General features: G+C 44.5%; 1 protein-coding gene across 1 annotated transcript in view; it reads left to right on the top strand.

Annotated features, from left to right (window-relative positions):
• The first annotated feature begins 16192 nt into the window (after positions 1–16192).
• The window catches only part of LOC141134639 (poly(3-hydroxybutyrate) depolymerase-like), a 94492-nt gene continuing 88629 nt past the window's right edge, over positions 16193–22055 (top strand). Inside the window, exon 1 of the mRNA XM_073624089.1 lies at positions 16193–16321. Within this exon, the coding sequence (XP_073480190.1) occupies positions 16261–16321 (61 nt within the window). The 5' untranslated portion in view covers positions 16193–16260. The remainder of the gene's footprint in view (positions 16322–22055) is intronic.

Here is a 22055-nt window from a genome sequence, read left to right as displayed (position 1 = left end):
ATACGAATTTAAAATTACTTACAAAAGTAATCGCCATGAGACTATCAAAGGTGGTGACCAAACTTATACACCCGGACCAATCCGGATTCATACCTAATAGATCTACGGCAATAAATCTTCATTGTCTATGTTTAAATATGCAAATTCCCACAGACAACCAGGATCAGAGAGCTATCCTCTCACGCGATGCCACTAAGGCATTCGATAGTGTTGAGTGGAAATACCTGTGGCAGGTGTTGGAAAAATTTAACCCGAGGGAGACATACATTTCATGGATCAAGCTACAATATAAGGCACCAAAAGCATGTATCAGAATTAATAACACTCCACCCTTTGATCTGCAAAGGGGTACAAGACAGGGTTGTCCCCTATCCCCTCTGCTATTTGTGCTGGCCATAGAGCCCCTGGCTGCAGCCATTAGAGGAAACACAGAAATATGTGGGTTTAAACGAGGTGAGCTAGAAGACAATTGGCACTATACGCAGACGATGCGCACCTCGTCTGCCTCACTGATAATCCTTATGGAACTAATTAATAGATTTGGGACCTTCTCTGGGTTCCAAATAAACTGGGAAAAATCTACGTTATTACCCTTAGATCCTCTTGTGGCGCCCTTACCCCGGATAGCAGAACAGATTAAGGTGGTAGATACCTTCGGTACCTGGGCATAATTATACATCCTGACTTAGATCTCTATATCAAACTCAATATAAACCAATTGATTCAAAAATTTCAGGAAAAAACAGCTAGCTGGATTAAATGACCCCTCTCAATAGTAGGCCTCTGTTGCTTGATAAAAATATTTTGGAATCCATAACTCTCGTATGCGCTTCACAGTGCACCCATCTGGATCCCTTTCCATATGTTTAAAAATTCAATACCATTTTCTGCACATTGATATGGAGAAAACAGGTTCCACATGTTAAGTTGGAAACTCTGCAGGAAACAAAAGACTCGGGTGGCCTGGCAGTTCCAAACCCATTTTATTATTTCATAGCAGCTCAATTGCAGCACTTAACGGGCTGGCTGTGCCCCGAATCCTCTGATCCTATAAGGAATATTATACCCACAGATATCTAGTGATGACCTTGTGGAATGTATAGAAGCGGGGGAGCTGAGAGCATTCACATCTTACCCTACCCTGGCACTCATGGACAGAGTATGGTGTAAAGCCAAACAGCATCTCCAATATGCAGGATATACTAACTGGTTGCGCATTTGGAACAATAGGAACTACCCAGAATTAAGTGAATTACAGGGTTTCTCAGCCTGGTCTAGGAATGGTTTTATGTATATTCCACAGTTGTACCAAAGAGGCCTCTTGTGAAACTTCCAGTCGCTTTGCGTGGAATTCAATCTGCCAAATACCCTATTTTTCCAATACTTGCAACTTAGGCACGCTATATAGGCACAATCTACATACTTGATAATGTACTTAGAGTGTCACTTTCCTCATCTCAAAAACTCAATTGTTTATTATACACCGCACTTACCGTACACCCGAGAAATTGCACAAATGGCATAGAAGGGACGACCCGTTTTGTCCTCGCTGTCTGGTGGATAATGGTACACTTATACACATGCTATGAAAATGCCCAAAATTCCAAAGGCATTGGTCCACAGTGATAAGTACTATTAATAGAATATAGAACCTGAAGCTTGAAGTAGACCCTAGACTCTGCCTACTTGGCTGGTTAGATGAGGAACAGTATACACCCCCTACCTATATTGCCATTCTCAGGGCATTATTTGTAGCTAAAAAACGTATTGCCAGAAAATGGCTCTCAGTATCACCTCCTATACATACGGAATGAGTTTCTGCCGTAAATGACTCTCTTATAAGGGTGCAACTGACATACAAACATTGAGGTAGCCCAAGGAAGTTTGAAAACATCTGGGATGCTTGGCTAGAGGTACCTGGTTTAGCCCCCTTATGCCTGGTTAAAAATAAATTTCTCGGTGGCAGGACAACATTGTCTGCTTAACCATAGAAATTGCTAGCCAGTCGGATGGGGTATGTGGCCAGATGGAATGGTTCGGTAGCGCTCCTTGTACAATTTAAACTGGAGGAATATATTGGCGTATAACACGCACTTTTTTCCCCTTAAAATCAGGGGAAAATCGTGGGTGCGTGTTATACGCCGATCCCTGCTCCGCTGAGGGGAGAGGAGCGATTGCCGCCGATATCACATAGCCGAGTGTACTCGGCTAGTCTCGGGTCCGCTCACAGTCACGCCCAGCCCCACCATTGGACCTGTATTATGTCCATCATAGGGGCGGGACTGGGCGGGACTGCGAGAGGAGCCGAGCATAACCGAGTACACTCGGCTTTGTGTATGTCGGCAGTGTTCCGTGTATCAGCTGTTGATGTTGATTCGGAGACTTTCAGCGTCTCCTATGTCCTCCGTACTGCGCAAGCGCTGAACCTGCTCAGTACAGGGCGGATGCTATCTGATGGGGGACATTATTTAACAGGACACCAGCGCTGGTTCCTCTCCCCTCAGCGGAGATCAGCGGCAATTTTAAATAATCAGCCTGCCTGGGCAAGTCTGCAACGACACAAGGCTGCAATGACACAAGGCTGCAATGGCAATGACACAAGGCTGCAATGGCAATGACACAAGGCTGCAATGACACTGGACAAGGCTGCAGATGGACACTGACAAGGCTGCATTGATGGGCATTTAAATGTAAGTTTTTTTACCTTAAACTTCCCTCCTAAAAGTTTTTTTCCTTAAAATTCCCTCCTAAACATGGGGTGCGTGTTATACGCCGGCACGTTTAATACGCCGATAAATACGGTACTTACTTTGATGGTATCTAGTTCTGCATTGGTTGAATTTATTGTTTTGTTTTACCCAACGGTTAATATATACAAATGCTGTGAACCACTCCCCACTGTTTAGGGGTATGTGGCAACCCTGCCCAGCTTGATGGCCCTGCTAAGGGCTGGGATCGGAGTTGGGGGTTAGGATATAATGAGGGCACACACAATATAAAGTAATTCAAGGATTACAGATTTAGATGTACCTTTTCTAGACAATACTTCTTTGTTTTGCATGAACTGGTGCCTTTTGTACAGTGTGAATGCATGCATTATGTAGCCAGCTGGCCACAAGAATGGATAAATCTGTGTCCTCTCAGTTATGTGATGTGTTTGTTTGTTGTAAACAGAAAATGTTACTTTTGTTCTCAATAAAAACGATCTGATTTAAAAAGAAAAAACAGGTTTCCTGCCAAATAACCTAACTGCTTTAACGGTTGCACCAAAAAACATAGCAAATGTGCAAAATGTAACTCTCCAGTGATACTAATCCTGTTCACATTTTTCAGCTAACAAAAATGGCTACCAGATGACCGGCGTTGAAAGAATGATGTTGAGGACTTTCGGACAGTATTAAAGTCTTTACAGCAGCATTAGTGAAATGGTGGAGTCACTGATCAGTGAAATGACAAAATTACAAAATTCATTGAAAATATTAAAAACATTAAGGAATACTAAACCATTCCCCTAGTTATATCTCTTACTATCATTCACTACAGGAGAGACATTTTGGTTTTGGGTGGAGTTGGAAGCTTTGAAGAACAAAACCCTGACTTTATCATAAATCATAACCCGACACCTAATTATTCATCATAAAAAAATAATTTTGTATATTGCACATGGACATTCTGTAAGGTTTTACTTATTGAATAAAGGGTCAAACTGTTGTGGGTTATGTTATTGCTCTTCCTGAAATCATACATGTTAGAATGGTTATCTGGCCCAGTAGGGCACCAAGCCAATACTAAACTCACTGGCCAACTCCCAGATGTAGAGCTGTTTCCTGCAGTATTTCTTTTCCTCACAAGATGGCCTCAGATTTCCAGATTGAATGATGGCCAGTGTTGTTTATGTAGAAAAATGAGTACTGTGAATGCAGGGTGTCTTGGGACCGCCCCTGAGGGGATGTCATCCAATGGTGCCTTTCATTAACAGTGTATTGATTCAGAAGAACGCAGTGACACATATCAGTGCCGATCTAAGCATCGCCAGAGGACCACCCACTGCCAGGAGCAGTCTGAAGAGCAAAGATGACCATAGATGGATCAAAATTGCAGGTGTTGGCCAAAGTTTGATCCATCTAATGTCATTCCCTATCATGAGAAGTCGATCTAATGATTGTCACATGTCGTTGTGTCTTGTTCCATTCGCTATTGTGATCTTGTGTTGTGTTTGTTGAATGTAGCTGTATCTTAATAATTTCCCCTTGGGATTAATAAAGTATTCTGAATCTAAATGGGCTTGTTGGATAATTTTTATTCGATCAGCAGCCTATTCTAACAGTCCCCGCTGTCAGAACACAATGACACAGTGGGGAGGATTCCTCCATCCACCTCGTGTGTGTGGGTGGGGGAATCCAAACAGTTTTTCGATCAGCCCACTAGCTGACCCATGTATGGCCAGCTGAAGAGGTCACATGACCAGCCTGAAGTTTTAAAAAATGTGCAAAATATACCACGAGGGTGCCCTACAGGGAGAAGGATGGGTTAATGGATGGGCTGACCCCAAAGTAGGAGTTTAAGGTAAACTATAATAATTTTGAGTCAATTACATTTTAAAAAGTTTTGTACTATAGTACTATAAAAATCCTTTGTTTTTTGTTTTTTTACAAATACAGGAGTAGACAGAATCTAGAGCAGCTGTGCAACCAATCAGCTTCTAGCTTTCATTTTTAGACTATAGAAGAGAAAATCCCCCTTAGATCGGGACTTTGACAGACCACCAACTCTTGAGATAAAAAATATATTCTAATGGTATACTTAAAAAAGACGTGAAAGCGTCTATGACATACAGAGTAAAAAATAATTCCATACAAAATCAATACAAAATCAGAACAGAAAATATATGCAAGTGAAAATAGTGGATGTACTCTCCTGGGGGTGGTGTACCCCAATACCCAACGCGTTTCCGGTATTCTGGTACCTTCATCAGGGGTTTGAGAGTTGTAAGTATTTTACACATGTATGGGTTCCAGTGGAATGACTTTATGTTCAGGCAGCACCCATGACCCCCAAGGTCAAATAGTGTATTTTCATGGGCGCCAGACCCAGACCATATAAGGATTGTATATGTATGTGTTGTCAATATCCAGGAACATTAAGTGAGCCAACTTGGGATGAGCTTTCGTTAGAACCTGTAAAATGCTGGCTGCATGCCGGATGGATCTGCTAGAGCTGAGAAAAATCTTTTAAGCTGTGTGTTTTAGAAACTCTATATGAGAAATGGCTTCAGATAAACAGGTACAACTTATGTAAGAGGATTCATTTTAATCTTTATATATCACTTGAGGCTAGTCACCTCACAGGGTATATGTAAGGGTTTACAACCATTTTTAGTCCTGGGGCATATAGTAGATAAGGGTGTCCAACCCCCCATCCTCCCCATATTGCTGGGCACATGCTTTGCACCTTGACTTCTCTGTTGCCCAGTCATTTTTATCCTTGCTGTGGCATTTGTTGTCTACAGAGGTGAGGAGGGTGGCCTTAAACATAGTTACATAATTAGTCTGGAAAAAAAGACACAAGTCCATCTAGTTCAACCAATAAAAAAAAAAAAACACACAACACAAATAGAAAACCTTCAAATGCACAATCCTATATCCCCAGTTAATCCAAAGTAGGGCAAATAAACCCAAACAAAGCATGATTGAATTTGCTCCTGCAGACGAATATGGAGACAGACAATCGAATATTCCCAGCATCAACTAAAATACCTATAAATATAATTATCCAGTAATATTTGTGCATTTAAAAAGAGTCCAGGCCTTTTTTAAAACACTACTGAACTGGCCAGAACCACCTCTTTTTTTATATATATATAATCTTTATTTTAGTAACATTTTGTCATTACAACAAGGGAGTGTACACAAAGAAGGAGGCGGGGGAGAAAGGATAAAAGAGGGGAACGAGGTATACATCTGTCATGGCCCCAATGAAAATGACAGCAATAGCAGGGAGACATAGAAATGTGTTGTGTTTATAAGGGTAATCTCTTTGTCCCCGACATTCGGTCCATGTGGACAAATCTCACCCCCACGTGGGGAGCGAGTAGAGCGATCCCAATCATAAGATCAAAAGGTAGTGCATATATGACTCATAGTGCATTAATATCATAAGAAAACTTGAGGTACCATGAATGGTCAGGTATTGGGTAACCTCTCAGGTAGCATGAATAAAAATGAAAACAAGAATGTACCAAAGGTACTAAAAGAAAAGACAACAAAAATAATTAAAAATAAAACATTTCTCACCAGGTTCATAGGCTGATTGGGCACATCCTATGTAGAGCCGCTAGTCGTTGGGAGTTGGTTCGCTTGGACAAGTCTCTTAAAGGAGGTATCTGCTAGGGCCAGTAAAGCAACGTGTAGGCTAGATGAGACTGTGGTCGTGTCATGTATGTGGTTTTTCCAGGCTGCCCATGTAAGTTCAAGTTTTTCTCGGGTGCCTTTACAAGTAGCGAGCCAGTCCTCTGCCTCCATGATTTCCCTCACCTTCCCAACCCATTCAAGCTCGCTTGGGATGTGCGGACTTTTCCAATGCATTGGTATGAGGCATTTAGCTGCACTGAGGAGATGAGGGAGAGTACTATGTTTGTAGCTAGATATAGGCATGGGGGGAACATGGAGCAAAAAATGCTTTGGCGAGGTTGGGAGGTCTATACCCAGACCATCTGATATATGCCTGCCAACCATAGACCAAAACGGTGTTAGCACTGGGCACTCCCACCATATATGGAGAAGTGTTCCCTTTATTCCACATCCCTTCCAGCACCGGTCGGAGGCAGAGGTAAAAATTCTAGCCAGAGATGAGGGCACCCTGTACCACCTCAATAAAAGCTTGTAGTTATTCTCTTGGGTCCTGGAATCTACAGAACTCGAGTGGGTCAGATGATACAGGTGATGCAGCTGGTCATCCGTGAATTCACACTGGAGGTCCCGTTCCCATTCTTTTATGAAAAGGGGCTTGGGGCTAGGTGTTGCTGTCTCCAGCATCTTGTAGAGGACTGAAATCAAATGGGGTAGGGGGTCTCCAGCCACCCATATGCGTTCAAATTTGGTAAGGTTAGTCTTAATCTGTGAGTTTCTGTTGCACTTGGCTACGAAATCCGCTAGTTGACGGTGTCTCCAAAAATCAAAGGGGAAGCCACCATATCGTTCCCTGAGGGTGGTAAGTGGAACCATTGAATGACCCTCAACAAATCGTACCCAGATTCCGAGGAAGGATACCCACTCCCCTGGGGGGAACCATGGATACCCACCCACAGGTGCCAGTGGGGACGTCCGTGGTGCCAGTGCCAAAAGGCCATTCACTCTATCTCATACCTTCAAGGAGTGTACGGTTAATGGGGACACCCAGTCAGAGAAACCCCTATCTCCTGCGGGACCCAGGGAGTGTATGAAAAATCGCAGCCTGTCATAGTCTTTTCCAGGGGAACCCAGAGCTTAAAGTGGTTGTAAACCCAAAAAAAAAAAAAAAAACTGCAAGACAAAGGCATAATGAGCATACTAGCTCATTATGTATTACCTTAGATCGAAGCCACCGCAGCAGTCCTCGTTCCCCGCCGGTGACATCGCTCCCGGAGTTACTTCCGGGTATCACGGGCTCCGGCGCTGTGATTGGCTGGAGCCGCGATGACGTCACTCCCGGTAACGGCACAGTCTAACTGAAGTAACAGCATTGCTTCAGTGCCCATGTGCCGATGACGTTGGCACATGCAAATACATGGGATATCTCCTAAACCGTTCAGGTTTAGGAGATATCCAGGGTAGCTACAGGTAAGCCTTATTATAGGCTTACCTGTAGCAAAAAGTGTGTTTACAACCACTTTAAGGGTTGTGTGGAACCTCCAGTTGAGGACACGCTGCAGTGCAATCGCCTGGTAATATTAGAATACATTGGGTATACCTAAACCCCCTGCTAGCTTACATCTTTATAGCAATGCCATGGCAAGGCATGGTCTCTAACCCCCCCATACAAACTTAATGAAGAGGCTGCGGAACTCCATGAAGAAGTGCCAGGGTAAATGCACAGGTACCATCTGCAGGAAAAAGAGTATGCGGGGTAGTATCGTCATTTTGAGGATATTTGTACGGCTAACCAGTGGCATCAGCAGGGGGGGCGCTGATGGTGGCTGAAGCCCTGAGTGGGTCCCCAAAAAGCCCCAGGTCTCAGGTGGGCACGGTTCTATTATTAGCTCCGAGCACCGCCACTGAGTGGGAACTGATCTACCCGAGCACGGCCGAGTGTAATAGCAGGTCCCACCTTCTGGAGCCTGCAGCGCTGATGGATTTCCCACTGGTCCAAAGTGGGGACCGCGGGACGTGTGATGTCCATCATAGGAGCTGCAGGCTCCAGAATGCGGGAATTACAACGTGGCCGCCGCGCCACTGTGAGAAGATCCCGACCCCACTCGGCGCTCGGGCGGGCGGCTCTTCTCTCCTCATCATGGCTCTGGCTGCCTGGAGTCTACTCTACTGTGTGATGGGCACGCCGCTGAGCTCCAGGAGGACACCTGAAGTCTGGTCAGGTAGGTCAGTGTGGGTCAGGTAGGTCAATGTGTGTCGTGTAGGTCAGGTAGGTCAGTAGGTGTCAGGTAGGTCAGTGTGTGTCAGGTAGGTCATTGTGTGTCAGGTAGGTCAGTGTGGCAAACTCTCACGAGAGTGAGAGGGAGAGCTGTGCATGGTGTCATAAGCCTAAGCTTTAGAATGGACCTACAGCAAATTCAGTTTTTGCCAATCATCTGTCATAGTTAATAAGTATTTTTTTTTTTAAAGTACAGTTTTCTCTTTTGTATTGCTTTGAAGTGGCAATTTCAAGGATTATGATTGTCAGATGATTATCTACTGGAGGGCTGGCAATACTAGTTAATTCATAACCAAAACAAGTATATTTCTGGCCTAAAGCAGATAGGAAGTTACATACATTTTGGCCACTGGTGAAGTTGAATCCCGGATTAAGGTTTGAATTTCTTGTATCCTCAGACTCAAGGTTTTGCAATTACTTTTTGGGATTAATTGTATCGTGAGTGGGCAGAGAACAGGTAAAAGTTGACTGCGCAAATGTATTTATTTATTACAGGTACTCATATAGTGCTGACAATTTACGTAGCACTTTACTTATTGTACATTCACGTCAGTCCCTGCATTCAAGAAGCTTACAGGCATATGCATTCATACTCATACTAAGGTCATTCAGGCAGAAGCCAATGAATCTACCTGCATGTCTTTGGAGTGTGAGAGGAAACCAGAGTACCAGAGAAACCAGAGTATACTATTAAATATTTTACAGAGGTGGATATATTTGTTGTTCAGCCTAACCAGAGTTTCCAGTTGCCTTGTCACTAGGGTGACCACATTTCTAAACTGCCATTCAGGGACACCCAACTTCCCCCCAAAAAATGAGGGGGGGGGGCAATGTAGTCTCAGGGATGACAGGGAATTCGGCGTGATTTATCGAGTGAATGGCTGGTGTTAGCACATAAATCATCCCCACACCATGCTAGATATGGTGTTAGGATAATCAAAATCACATTATTTCTATTACCACATTGTAATATATCATGAAATAGTTCAACTCACCATAATACAGAATCAGTGGGAACCCTGAGCTTGTCACTTGCCACCAGATGCAGTGTGTCACTTGCCACCCATAGCCTGTCACCATATACAGTGTGCCATTTGCCACCCGTAGCCTGCCACCAGATGCAGTGTGCCACTTTCCACCCATAGCCTGCCACCAGATGCAGTGTGCCACTTGCCACCCATAGTCCAGATGCAGTGTGCTACTTGCCACCCATAGCCTGCCACCAGATGCAGTCTGCCACTTGCCACCTGTATCCTGCCACCAGATGCAGTGTGCCACTTGCCACCCGTAGTCCAGATGCAGTGTGCTACTTGCCACCCATAGCCTGCCACCATATACAGTGTGCCATTTGCCACCCGTAGCCTGCCACCAGATGCAGTGTGCCACTTTCCACCCATAGCCTGCCACCAGATGCAGTGTGCCACTTGCCACCCGTAGTCCAGATGCAGTGTGCTACTTGCCACCCATAGCCTGCCACCAGATGCAGTCTGCCACTTGCCACCTGTATCCTGCCACCAGATGCAGTGTGCCACTTGCCACCCATAGCCTGCCACCAGATGCAGTCTGCCACTTGCCACCTGTATCCTGCCACCAGATGCAGTGTGCCACTTGCCACCCGTAGTCCAGATGCAGTGTGCTACTTGCCCCCCATAGCCTGCCACCAGATGCAGTCTGCCACTTGCCACCTGTACCTGCCACCAGATGCAGTGTGCCACTTGCCACCCGTAGCCTGCCACCAGATGCAGTGTGCCACTTGCCACCCGTAGTCCAGATGCAGTGTGCTACTTGCCACCCAAAGCCTGCCACCAGATGCAGTGTGCCACTTGCCACCTGTATCCTGCCACCATAGTTACATAGTTAGTAAGGTTGAATAAAGAGACCAGTTCAACCTGAGTGAGTGTGGGTGCGTGTCTACAATTATCCCTATTTATTTAAGATACCCATATAGTGCCATCAATTTAAGAAGCGCTCTACACATACATCGCACACTCACATCGGTCCCTACCCTCAAGGAGCCCACAATCCAAGGTCCCCAACTCACATTCATATACTAGGGCCAATTTTGGACAGAAGCCGATTAACCTACCAGCATGTCTTTTGAGTGTGGGAGGAAACCGGAGTACCTGGAGGAAACCCACGCAGGCACAGGGAGAACATGCAAACTCCAGGCAGGTAGTGTTGTGGTTGGGATTCGATTCAGCAATCCTTCTTACTGCTAGGTGAGAGTGCTACCCACTACACCACTGTGCTGCCACCAGATGCAGTGTGCCACTTGCCACCCGTAGCCTGCCACCAGATACAGTGTGGCACTTGCTACCAGCTGCAGTGTGCCACTTGCCACCAGATGCAGTGTGCCATTTGCCACCTATAGCTTGCCACCAGATGCAGTGTGCCATTTGCCACCTATGACTTGCCACCAGATGCAGTGTGCCACTTGCCTCCCACAGCTGTGTCACTTGCACCCATGTTCCCATGTGTCACCTTCATTACTGTCCAGTGTCCACTTGTGTGACTGTCACCTTCTTCTTCATTACTTTTTACCCTCACCTTCCAAGTTCCAATATCCCTCTGGTGACTCTGAGTGGTCCCTCAGACAGTGAGTCGGGCTGTGGGCGAAAGGAGGAGAAGTCAGACACTTGGGCAGCCATCGATCTGATCCAGCAGCACACAGAACAGACACCAGATGACCAGTCCCTCATGCTGTCACTCCCTCTGCATGCTGCTGGGAACCAGGCTGCTGGTGCCGAAGAAGGAGGTGGGTGGAGAGGAGACACTGCCTGGAGAGTGAAGATCACGCCAGTCCCTGCTGCTTGCTGCTGGGCGCCGGAGAAGGAGGAGGTGCTGAGGAGGGTGGAGACAGCAGTGCAGCACTAAGTGCGGGCCTTGCTCCCGGCCTCACTGTCTGAGAGATTGAGAGTCTGTGATGTCTTTAGTTGCTGGACGCCAGGCGGGCCGGCCCTAGCAACTAGTTCCGGAAGTGTAGAGCAATATAATTACTAGTTAGTAGGTGGTGGCTGTGACCTCTATTTCATTCTGGGACATTGTATTGTCCTGGAATGAAGGTGCCCGGGACCAGGGACAGAGATGGCAATTGTGGGACAGTCCCGGGCAAACCCGTGGGCACCCTACTTGTCACATGCAGAGCAAGACCAGAGAATATTTATTAGAAATGTATTTCAGATGGATGCTGTCTACCAACCCTCAATCTGCAGGCCTAATCTCACCTCTATATGGGGACCTCATATTTATAAACTCGCTTTTAAAAAATTACTTACTTGACAAAATTGAAAACAGACTTAGGGAGCATGACACAGGACAGAATTGCAAAAATGCTTCCCCCAACTGCTTCAGGGGTTGTGTCTCTCTTGGATCCATGCTACATAATTGATGGACATGCTTAAAGGTGCATAAATTGTGGATTTCAATTTATAATCTTTTTAGAACACTTCTGCACTACAGCCAGCCTTCCATAAAAGAGAGGCTCTTACATAAAAAGCTACAATTGTTGAATTCCCAGGCAAAATACCTTTGTATTCCTAGTTACATGACAAATATTAGCAAGATAATGGCAACAGCTTAGTCAATTTCTTGGAAGTCAGAGGCTTACCGATGCTCTTATTAACAAAAAACTTATGGCTATCTTAACTGATTCTTATAGAAAAGTAATTTGGGTTTGGTAGCCCTGGACTGATTGTCTACATTCCTAAAGAATAAATCCAGACCTTTTTACACACCCCTCCATTTTTTCTTTCTCTGGCTTTCTCCTGGGTTGCGAGAGTTCCTTCTTTTCCTGCACACCCTCCTTTTAAATTTTTCTATTTCCTCATTAAAGGTTTATTAGTGCCTCTCAAACATTCATTGCATTTTAATTCTACTCAGGTGATTTGTATGTTAAATCTGATTTATGTAATTTTTTGTACATTTTGTTTACAATATACTTTATGAACACAAAACATTAACAATCATACATCCAAGAGTATACAGAGTTATCTGTTGAAAATGGGTATAATCCATGTATATCAATGATACTTGTACATTTACATTCCTGTTACAATGGATTACAAGCTACCCATAAGGGCAGACTGCAAATAAGAGTATACCATGGATTTTACACAGCTTATTTTTCAAAACCAGGAAGAAGGGGGGGAAAAGAGAAACACCTAGGCTAAAAACATACACATGTTTATTGTATCATGAAAAATATTTCTTAACCTGTCCCGGGCCTCTAAAGTGTACCCTCTTGTCTTATACGGTAGTCACCTCTGGGTCTATGTGCAGATCTCAGTGACTGCTCTCAGCCAGCTGCAGGAACTCCAAGGGGTCATGAATTAAGAAAGTAAGAAGAAAGGGGGGAGTGTAGAGGGAGACTCCGAGAGAACTGGGGTATGTGATAGAAATGGAGGGGATGGGGGAGAAGGAGGGTTTGTGGTTGGGGGTTATGGAAAGGAATAAGAGAGGTCCCCATGTCTTATATTTCTATCATACATTTTGTTTTATCTTTCCATCTTTACTTCTTTGTAAGAGTTTGACTGTTGGATGTCCACACATACCATATGTAGCACTACCCCTGTAGGGCTTGCAGACTGGTTTTCCCACTCCTGCACAGCCAGGCAACAAGCATTTTTCACTTCCACCCAGACACAAGGAAAAGTCTTTAAGCTTGGTTTTGTTGTTTATTAGGGGTAATAATTTGGATGAGGAATAGGACATTTGGGATGCCCAGCTTGACTGCAACAGAACAGGAACAACTTCTTCCCTATGCAGGGGCGGATCCAGGGGGGGGCAACGAGTCAATTGCCCCCTCCGAGAATGCTGGGGAGAGGGCAGGCAGCTGGGTCCGCGGGAGAGAGAGAGCGGACGGCCGGGTGGGTGACAGTCTGAGACTGACTGTCAGTCTCAGACTATCACCAGCCCCCCCAGCCGTCCGCTCTCTCACCCGCCCACTGTCAGTCACTGACAGTGGGCAGGTGAGAGAGCGGACGGCCAGGGGGGCTGGTGACAGTCTAAGCCTGACAGTGGGGTGGGCGGATGAGAGCGGACGGCCGGTGTCTTGCCGAGAATGTTCCCTCGGCGGATAAGTTCCCCCCTGTACTGCGCAGGTGCAGCGCCTGCGCAGTACAGACTACTGTCAGCCGCCGGAGATAGCCGAAGCTCAAACGCTTCAATCAGCTGTACACGGAGCCTGCGCTCTGGGTCCAGGTTCCTTCCCCACCATCCAAGTGGACCTAGAGGGGGAATCTAAAAGAGCCAAGCGAAGCGAGGCCGTGCCCGAAGCGTGGCGAGCGAAGCGAGCCCGCGAGGGGCCCTCTTACAGGCACCCTGTACAGCTGATTTTCAGCTATTCCGCTTTGGCTATTTCCGCCGGATCCTACTGCCGCCGGGGGGAACTTAGCCGCCGAGCGGAACTTTCTCAGCAGAACACCGGGCTGGCCGCTGGTGACATTTAGAGAGCGGCTGGGCTGCTGGCCAATCAGGGAGCCGGCGGGCAGGGGAGCAGAGAGATGACATCATCTCTCACCTCCCGCCCTGCATCCCTGCAGTTCCGCCCTCACTGTGCAGGTAGCTACGGGCAGCAGAGAGATTACATCATCTCTCTGCTGCCTGACTGGTAATCTGCTGCCTCACCCTCTGGGAAAAAGAAAGTGACAATCCGCAACGTGTGGCAGATGATGTGGCAAGTGACAATCTGCAACTGGTGGCAGGCGACATGGCAAGTGACAATCCGCAATGTGTGGCATGTGACGTGACAATCCGCATCTGGTGGCAAGGTGGCGTGGCAAGTGACAAGCCGCATCTGGTGGCAGGTGACGTGGCAAGTGACAATCTTCATCTGGTGGCAGGTGAAGTGGCAAGTGACAATCCGCAATGTGTGTCAGGCGACGTGACAATCCACATCTGGTGACAAGGTGACGTGGCAAGTGACAATCCGCATCTGGTGGCAGGTGACGTGGCAAGTGACAAACCGCATCTGGTGGCAGGTGACGTGGCAAGTGACAATTGTAGCAGGCAAGTGACAATCTGGGGGCAGGTGATGTGGAAAGTGACAATCCACAATGTGTGACAGGAGATGTGGCAAGTGACAATCCGCAATGTGTGGCAGGTGACGTGGCAAGGTGACAATCTGCATCTGGTGGCAGGCGATGTGGCAAGTGACAATTGTAGCAGGAAAGTGACAATCCACATCTGGGGGCAGGTGACATGGCAAGTGACAATCTGCAACGTGTGGCAGGTGAAGTGGCAAGTGACAATCCGCATCTGGTGGCAGGCAACGTGGCAAGTGACACGCTTGGGGCTCCCACTGATTCTGCATTATGGTGAGTTGAACTATTTCATTTTTTATAACAATGTAATAATAGAAAAAATGCGCTTCAATCATCCTGACACCATAACAACCATGGTGCTGTGATGATTGAAGCGCCAACACCAGCCATTTCCCTGATAAATTCCCCCCAAAAAACGTATTTTCTGGCAGTGCCCCTCCCGAGACTAGACTCTGAATCCGCCCCTGTCCCTATGTACATGCTCCAGAACTGTTCTCCTCATGAACACGGACAGTCTTTGATAATAGATGCAAAAGCCCCTTAAGGACTAAGAGCTCTCAGTCTCCTAGAAAGTAGCACAAAGTATTGTAGGTTGCATATGGGAGTATCTCCAACCCCACTGTAGACACTGATTCCAGCTCTACTGCCTGCAGGAACTAAGCCCACCTGGCTGCTTCTTCTCTAGCCAACCCAACTGCTCTAAAAATCTCCCAGGACAAGGGAAAGGAAGGACTAAGTACAATGGTGTCTTTCAGAAAGGCTTGCTACGTGTGGCAGTCTCTCCCTTTGTGAATCCCTGGGTGTGCTGATGTACTCACACTGTCCTCCTTGCTCCCACTGCTTCTTAGGCAAGACTCCTTTCAAACCACACTGCTGTCAGGATCCTCCCACGCCAGCCCAAGCTCCAGCCTGAGGCAGACCAGGGGCACCTCTACAAGGCCACCGACAGTCTCCTCAGGACTTCATCTTCCACCTTACTCCCCTGCTGGTCATGTTTAAGGGCTGTCTCAGCCACCCTGCCAGGCCCTCTGCCTGGGGATTGGCTATGCTCCCCTAAGTATGCAGATACACTCTCCTGGCCTTGTTTCCAAAGTTCTAGAACCAGAGGAAAGCACCAGAGACAGAGACCTGCCTGTATGAGTCATCCAGCCTGAGCTGTAATAAACCCTGACCCAATTTAGACTCACAAGTTAACTATGAATCAGAGCATAGATTTGCCTACACTGACACTAGTAACACACTAGAGGGTGCTACACATATTTGTACATTTTCTTGTAAACATATTAAAGCTGATGTAGAAGAAAACTATCTCAAGGTCTGTTCACTCTCAGCTAGAATGTTTGAAACACCTGCCCAACAAAATCTATGCATGAGCTGCTTCTCTGTTGTTTGTTTACTTTGCTAAATCTTGCCTCAATAGTCAGAAATAATACTTATCTAATGTCATGGCTGTTTAGCAGATGTTGTTCACAAGGCTGCAAAATATCTTATCTGTTCAAGATTAAAAATTGTTTTTACTGTTATATAAAAACCCAAGACTTCATAAGTGAGGTAGGAATTATCCTCATACCACTGAAAGACTGCCTTGGTGAAAATGAGTGGATACATCTTGTTCCTCGCCTTCGTTGGCTTTGTCCATGGACAGACACGTCTTGGTAAGATATTATAAGATAATATTATCAGGATATACATATTATCATGAGGTAGAAATCCACATGATAAATGTGCTTAGATCTTTAAAAATCCGATATTAAAGCATAAAAGGTAGACACTGCTAGCTACCTGCAGGTTTTCTAGATTCTGTTGACAAGCATTTCAAATGATATGACATTGAAGAAATTATTACTTCTTCAACCCTTTGCCTGTTTCATAAAGAATGAGCATACAAAAAAATGATATTTATTTTTTTGGTAGAATTTAAAGAGCAAATTCACAATATAGTCTCCTATGCTTCCTATCTAATCCCCAGATGAGATCTCTGTATTCAGAGGTTCGCTCATCTTTCTTGGCCACTTCCACGAGATTACTTTCTACTTCTTTTTTATTTATTTTAAGCTGGTTGCGACCACAAAAGTCCAAGGTGGATAGGAACTGAGTCATGGGAAGCAGGGAGAGATTGTGTCTTGGCAAGTGTTACAATGTGTACTAATGTGCAAAAGCTTTAGGCAGGTTTAAAAAATGCTCTAAATTAAGAATGCTTTCAGAAATAGAAGTGCTAATAGTTTATTTTTATCAATTAACAAAATGCCTTCTAAACAGCATCAATTCTTCTACATACACTTACACACAGTTTTCAAAGGAGCTTGGCATCTAGGTTTTTTCAAACACATTGGAGAACTAAACACAGATCTTCTATGGATGTAGGCTGCCTCAAATCCTGTCTCTTCATGTAATCCCAGACAGATTTTATGATGTTGAGATCAGGGCTCTGTGGGGGCCAAACCTTCACTTTCAGGACTCTTCGTTCTTCTTCACGCTGAAGATAGTTGTTAATGACATTGGCTGTATGTTTGGGGTCGTTGTCCTACTGAAGAATACATTTGGGGCCAATCACACACCTCGCTGATGGTATAGCATGATGGTATAGCATGAGGAGTACTGTAACTGCCTGTGTTCCTCCAAGCTTGCATGGAACCTCCACCATGCTTCACTGTTGCCTGCAAACATTCATTATTGTATTCCATTATTGTATTATTGTACTCCAGCCCTTCGACAAACAAGCTGCCTCCTGCTACAGCCAAATATTTCAAATTTTGACTCACCAGCGCAGAGCACCTGATGCAATTTTTCTTTACTCTGGTATCTTTTTCATTTTTCTGCACAGTTGTGTTGCCTAGCCTTGTTTCAATGCTGGAAGTATAACTTTTTGGCAGCAGTTCTTCCATGAAGACCTCTTCTGGACAGACTTATCCAGACAGTAAATGTGTGTAACTGGGTTTCATTGGTTTCCACCAGTTCTGTGCTGATAGAACTGCTGGACATCTTCCAATGTCAAGGGATGCAGTATAAACTACCTTGTGTCTTGCCACGGTGTATGACCTGTGACATTAACCACTTCAGCCCCGGAAGGTTTTACCCCCTTCCTGACCAGAGCACTTTTTACAATTTGCATCACTACACTGCATCGCTTTAACTGCTAATTGCGCGGTCATGCAATGTTGTACCCAAACGAAATTTGCGTCCTTTTATTCCCACAAATAGAGCTTTCTTTTGATGGTATTTGATCACCTCTGTGGTTTTTATTTTTTGCGCTATAAACGGAAAAAGACTGAAAAGTTTGAAAAAAAATGATATTTTCAACTTTTTGTTATAAAAAAATCCAATAAACTCAATTTTAGTCATACATTTAGGCCAAAATGTATTCAGCCACATGTCTTTGGTAAAAAAAGTCAATAAGCATATATTTATTGGTTTGCGCAAAAGTTATAGCGTCTACAAAATAGGGTACATTTTCTGGAATTTACACAGCTTTTAGTTTATGACTGCCTATCTCATTTCTTGAGGTGCTAAAATGACAGAGCAGTACAAAACCCCCCACAAATTACCCCATTTTGGAAAGTAGACACCCCAAGTAAATTGCTGAGAGGCATGTTGAGCCCATTGAATATTTAATTTTTTTGTCCCAAGTGATTGAATAATGACAAAAAAATATATATATATTTTACAAAAAGTTGTCACTAAATGATATATTGCTCACACATGCCATGGTTATATGCGGAATTGCACCCCAAAATACATTTTGCTGCTTCTCCTGAGTACGGGGACACCATATGTGTGGGACATTTTGGGAGCCTAGCCGCGTACGGGGCCCCCAAAAACCAATTTTCAGGATTTCTAAGGGCGTAAATTTTTGATTTCACTCCTCACTACCTATCACAGTTTTGAAGGCCATAAAATGCTAAGATGGCACAAACCCCCCCCCAAATGACCCCATTTTGGAAAGTAGACACCCCAAGCTATTTGCTGAGAGGCATGTTGAGTCCATGGAATATTTTATATTTTGCCACAAGTTGCGGGAAAATAACACTTTTTTTTTTGTGCACAAAGTTGTCACTAAATGATATATTGCTCAAACATGCCATGGGCATATGTGGAATTGCACCCCAAAATACATTCTGCTGCTTCTCCTGAGTACAGGGATACCACATGTGTGGGATTTTTTGGGAGCCTAGCCGCGTACGGGGCCCCGACAAACAAGCATTGCCTTCAGGATTTCTAAGGGCGTAAATTTTTTATTTCACTCCTCACTACCTATCACAGTTTTGAAGGCCATAAAATGCTAAGATGGCACAACCCCCCCCCCCCCAATGGCCCCATTTTGGAAAGTAGACACCCCAAGCTATTTGCTGAGAGACATGGTGAGTATTTTGCAGCTCTCATTTGTTTTTGAAAATGAAGAAAGAAAAGAAAAATGTTTTTTTTTTTCTTTTTTCAATTTTCAAAACTTTGTGACAAAAAGCGAGGTCTGCAAAATACTTACCATACCCCTCAGCAAATAGCTTGGGGTGTCTACTTTCCGAAATGGGGTTTCGGGGTCCAGTACGCAGCTAGGCTCCCAAAAAATCTCACACATGTGGTATCCCCGTACTCAGGAGAAGCAACAGATGTATTTTGGGGTGTAATTTCGCATATTCCCATGGCACGTTTGAGCAATATATCATTTAGTGACAACTTTGTGCAAAAAAAAAAAATGTGTCTTTTTCAGGCAACTTGTGTCACAATATAAAATATTCCATGAACTCGACATGCCTCTCAGCCAATAGCTTGGGGTGTCTACTTTCCAAAATGGGGTCATTTGGGGGGTTTTGAACTGTCCTGGCATTTTATGCACAACATTTAGAAGCTTATGTCACACATCACCCACTCTTCTAACCACTTGAAGACAAAGCCCTTTCTAACACTTTTTGTTTACATGAAAAAATATTTTTTTTTTGCAAGAAAATTACTTTGAACCCCCAAACATTATATATTTTTTAAAGCAAAGGCCTTACAGATTAAAATGGTGGGTGTTTCATTTTTTTTTTTCACAGTATTTGCGCAGCGATTTTTCAAACGCATTTTTTTGGGAAAAAACTTTTTTTAATTTTAATGCACTAAAACACACTATATTGCCCAAATGTTTGATTAAATAAAAAAGATGATGTTAGGCTGAGTACATGGATACCAAACACGACATGCTTTAAAATTGCGCACAAACGTGCAGTGGCAACAAACTACATGCATTTTTAAAAGCCTTTACAGGTTACCATTTTATATATACAGAGGAGGCCTACTGCTAAAATTACTTCCCTCGATCTGACCTTCGCGGTGATACCTCACATGCATAGTGCAATTGCTGTTTACATTTGACGCCAGACTGAGGCTTGCGTTCACCTTTGCGCGAGAGCAGGGGGGAACAGGGGTGCTTTTTTTTATTTATTTATTTTTTTTTTGCTTTTTTTCTTGTTTTTAAACTGTTCCTTTCATTTTTTTTTAAATCATTTTATTGTTATCTCAGGGAATGTAAATATCCCCTATGATAGCAATAGGTAGTGACAGGTACTCTTTTTTTAAAATATTGGGGTTTATTAGACCCTATATCTCTCCTCTGCCCTCAAAGCATCTGACCACACCAAGATCGGTGTGATAAAATGCTTTCCCAATTTCCCAATGGCGCTGTTTACATCCGGCGAAATCTAAGTCATGAAATGCTTGTAACTTCCGGTTTCTTAGGCCATAGAGATGATTGGAGCCATTCTGGTCTCTGATCAGCTCTATGGTCAGCTGGCCGAATCACCGGCTGCATTCTCGGGTTCCCTGTTGGGACAGGAGAGCCAGAGAAAACCATGGAAGATGGTGGGAGTGGGGGGGACATTCCCTCCCACTGCTTGTAAAAGCAGTCTAGAGGCTAATTAGCTGCTAGGATTGCTGTTACATGAAAGCCGACCGCTGGCTGATACCATCTCATGATGATACATACCAAGATGATACCTAAAGCTGCAGGCATCATTCTGGTATAACCACTCAAAGTTCAGCAACATATCAGTACATTGCTGGTCCTTGTTGGGCATATATTGTAATCTTTTTTTCATACAGCTTGTGGGCTGAATGAAAAAAAAAGATTGCCCACCGTTAGAATACCTCCCTTCATCCACCCACTTCTAATGATGGGCATACATGCACCATTTATATATGCAGAAGCATGGGGGCATCCGCCCCAAAAGTTAGGAGCAAATCGCTCCTCCACCCCTGCTGCCCCCATGCTTTGGCATATATGCTCTTTTTTTTAACTGTGTTGGTGAAATCACCTCCGACAGCGCTGGAGTCACGGTTTATGTATCGTGGGAGCAAACGCTGTTGCTGTCAAGATAAATAAATCCGCGCTGCAACTGAATGGCATACCTGCTAAGCAAATGATGGTTAACAATAAAACAAAATAACATTACAGTATAACAGTAAGACTTACCATACCTGCAAAGCAAATAAAAAAAAAACATCATAAAAATAAAACATTGTTTAACGCAACCTGTGCCTAAAATATATATATGCCGAATAGGGATGAGCCGAACACCCCCCGGTTCGGTTCGCACCAGAACCTGCGAACGGACCGAAAGTTCGCACGAACGTTAGAACCCCATTGACGTCTATGGGACTCGAACGTTCGAAATCAAAAGTGCTCATTTTAAAAACTAATTTGCATGGTATTGTCCTAAAAAGGGTTTGGGGACCCGGGTCCTACCCCAGGGGACATGTATCAATGCAAAAAAAACTTTTAAAAACGGCCGTTTTTTCGGGAGCAGTGATTTTAATGATGCTTAAAGTAAAAAAAAAAAAAAAGTGAAATGTTCCTTTAAATATCGTACCTGAGGGGTGTCTATAGTATGCCTGTAAAGTGACGCGTGTTTCCCGTGTTTAGAACAGTCCCTGCACCAAATGTCATTTTTAAAGGAAAAAATCTAATTTAAAACTGCTTGCGGGTTTAATGTAATGTCGGGTCCTGGCAATATGGATGAAAATCAGTGAGACAAACGGCATGGGTACCCCCCAGTCCATTACCAGGCCCTTTGGGTCTTGTATGGATATTAAGGGGAACCCCACACCCAAATTAAAATAAGGAAAGGTGTGGGGCCACCAGGCCCTATATACTCTGAACAGCAGTATACAGGCGGTGCAAACAAGACAGGGACTGTAGGTTTGTTGTTAAGTAGAATCTCTTTGTAATTTTGAATGGGTACATTTTTAACCTGTTTAGCTCCAGCCAAAAAATCTTTTTTAAGCTTTTTGGAAAACATAGGGAAGGGTTATCACCCCTGTGACATTTGTTTTGCTGTCTTTCATCCTCTTCAGAAGATTTCACCTCACTTTTTGTCCCAATGGATTGGAAAGCATCAGTGGAAAGGAGAAATGTTT

The sequence above is a fragment of the Aquarana catesbeiana genome, linkage group LG03, assembly GCF_042186555.1.
Source record: "Aquarana catesbeiana isolate 2022-GZ linkage group LG03, ASM4218655v1, whole genome shotgun sequence".
Classification (NCBI taxonomy): Eukaryota; Metazoa; Chordata; class Amphibia; order Anura; family Ranidae; genus Aquarana; species Aquarana catesbeiana.
This window is presented reverse-complemented; position numbering and strand designations above follow the sequence as displayed.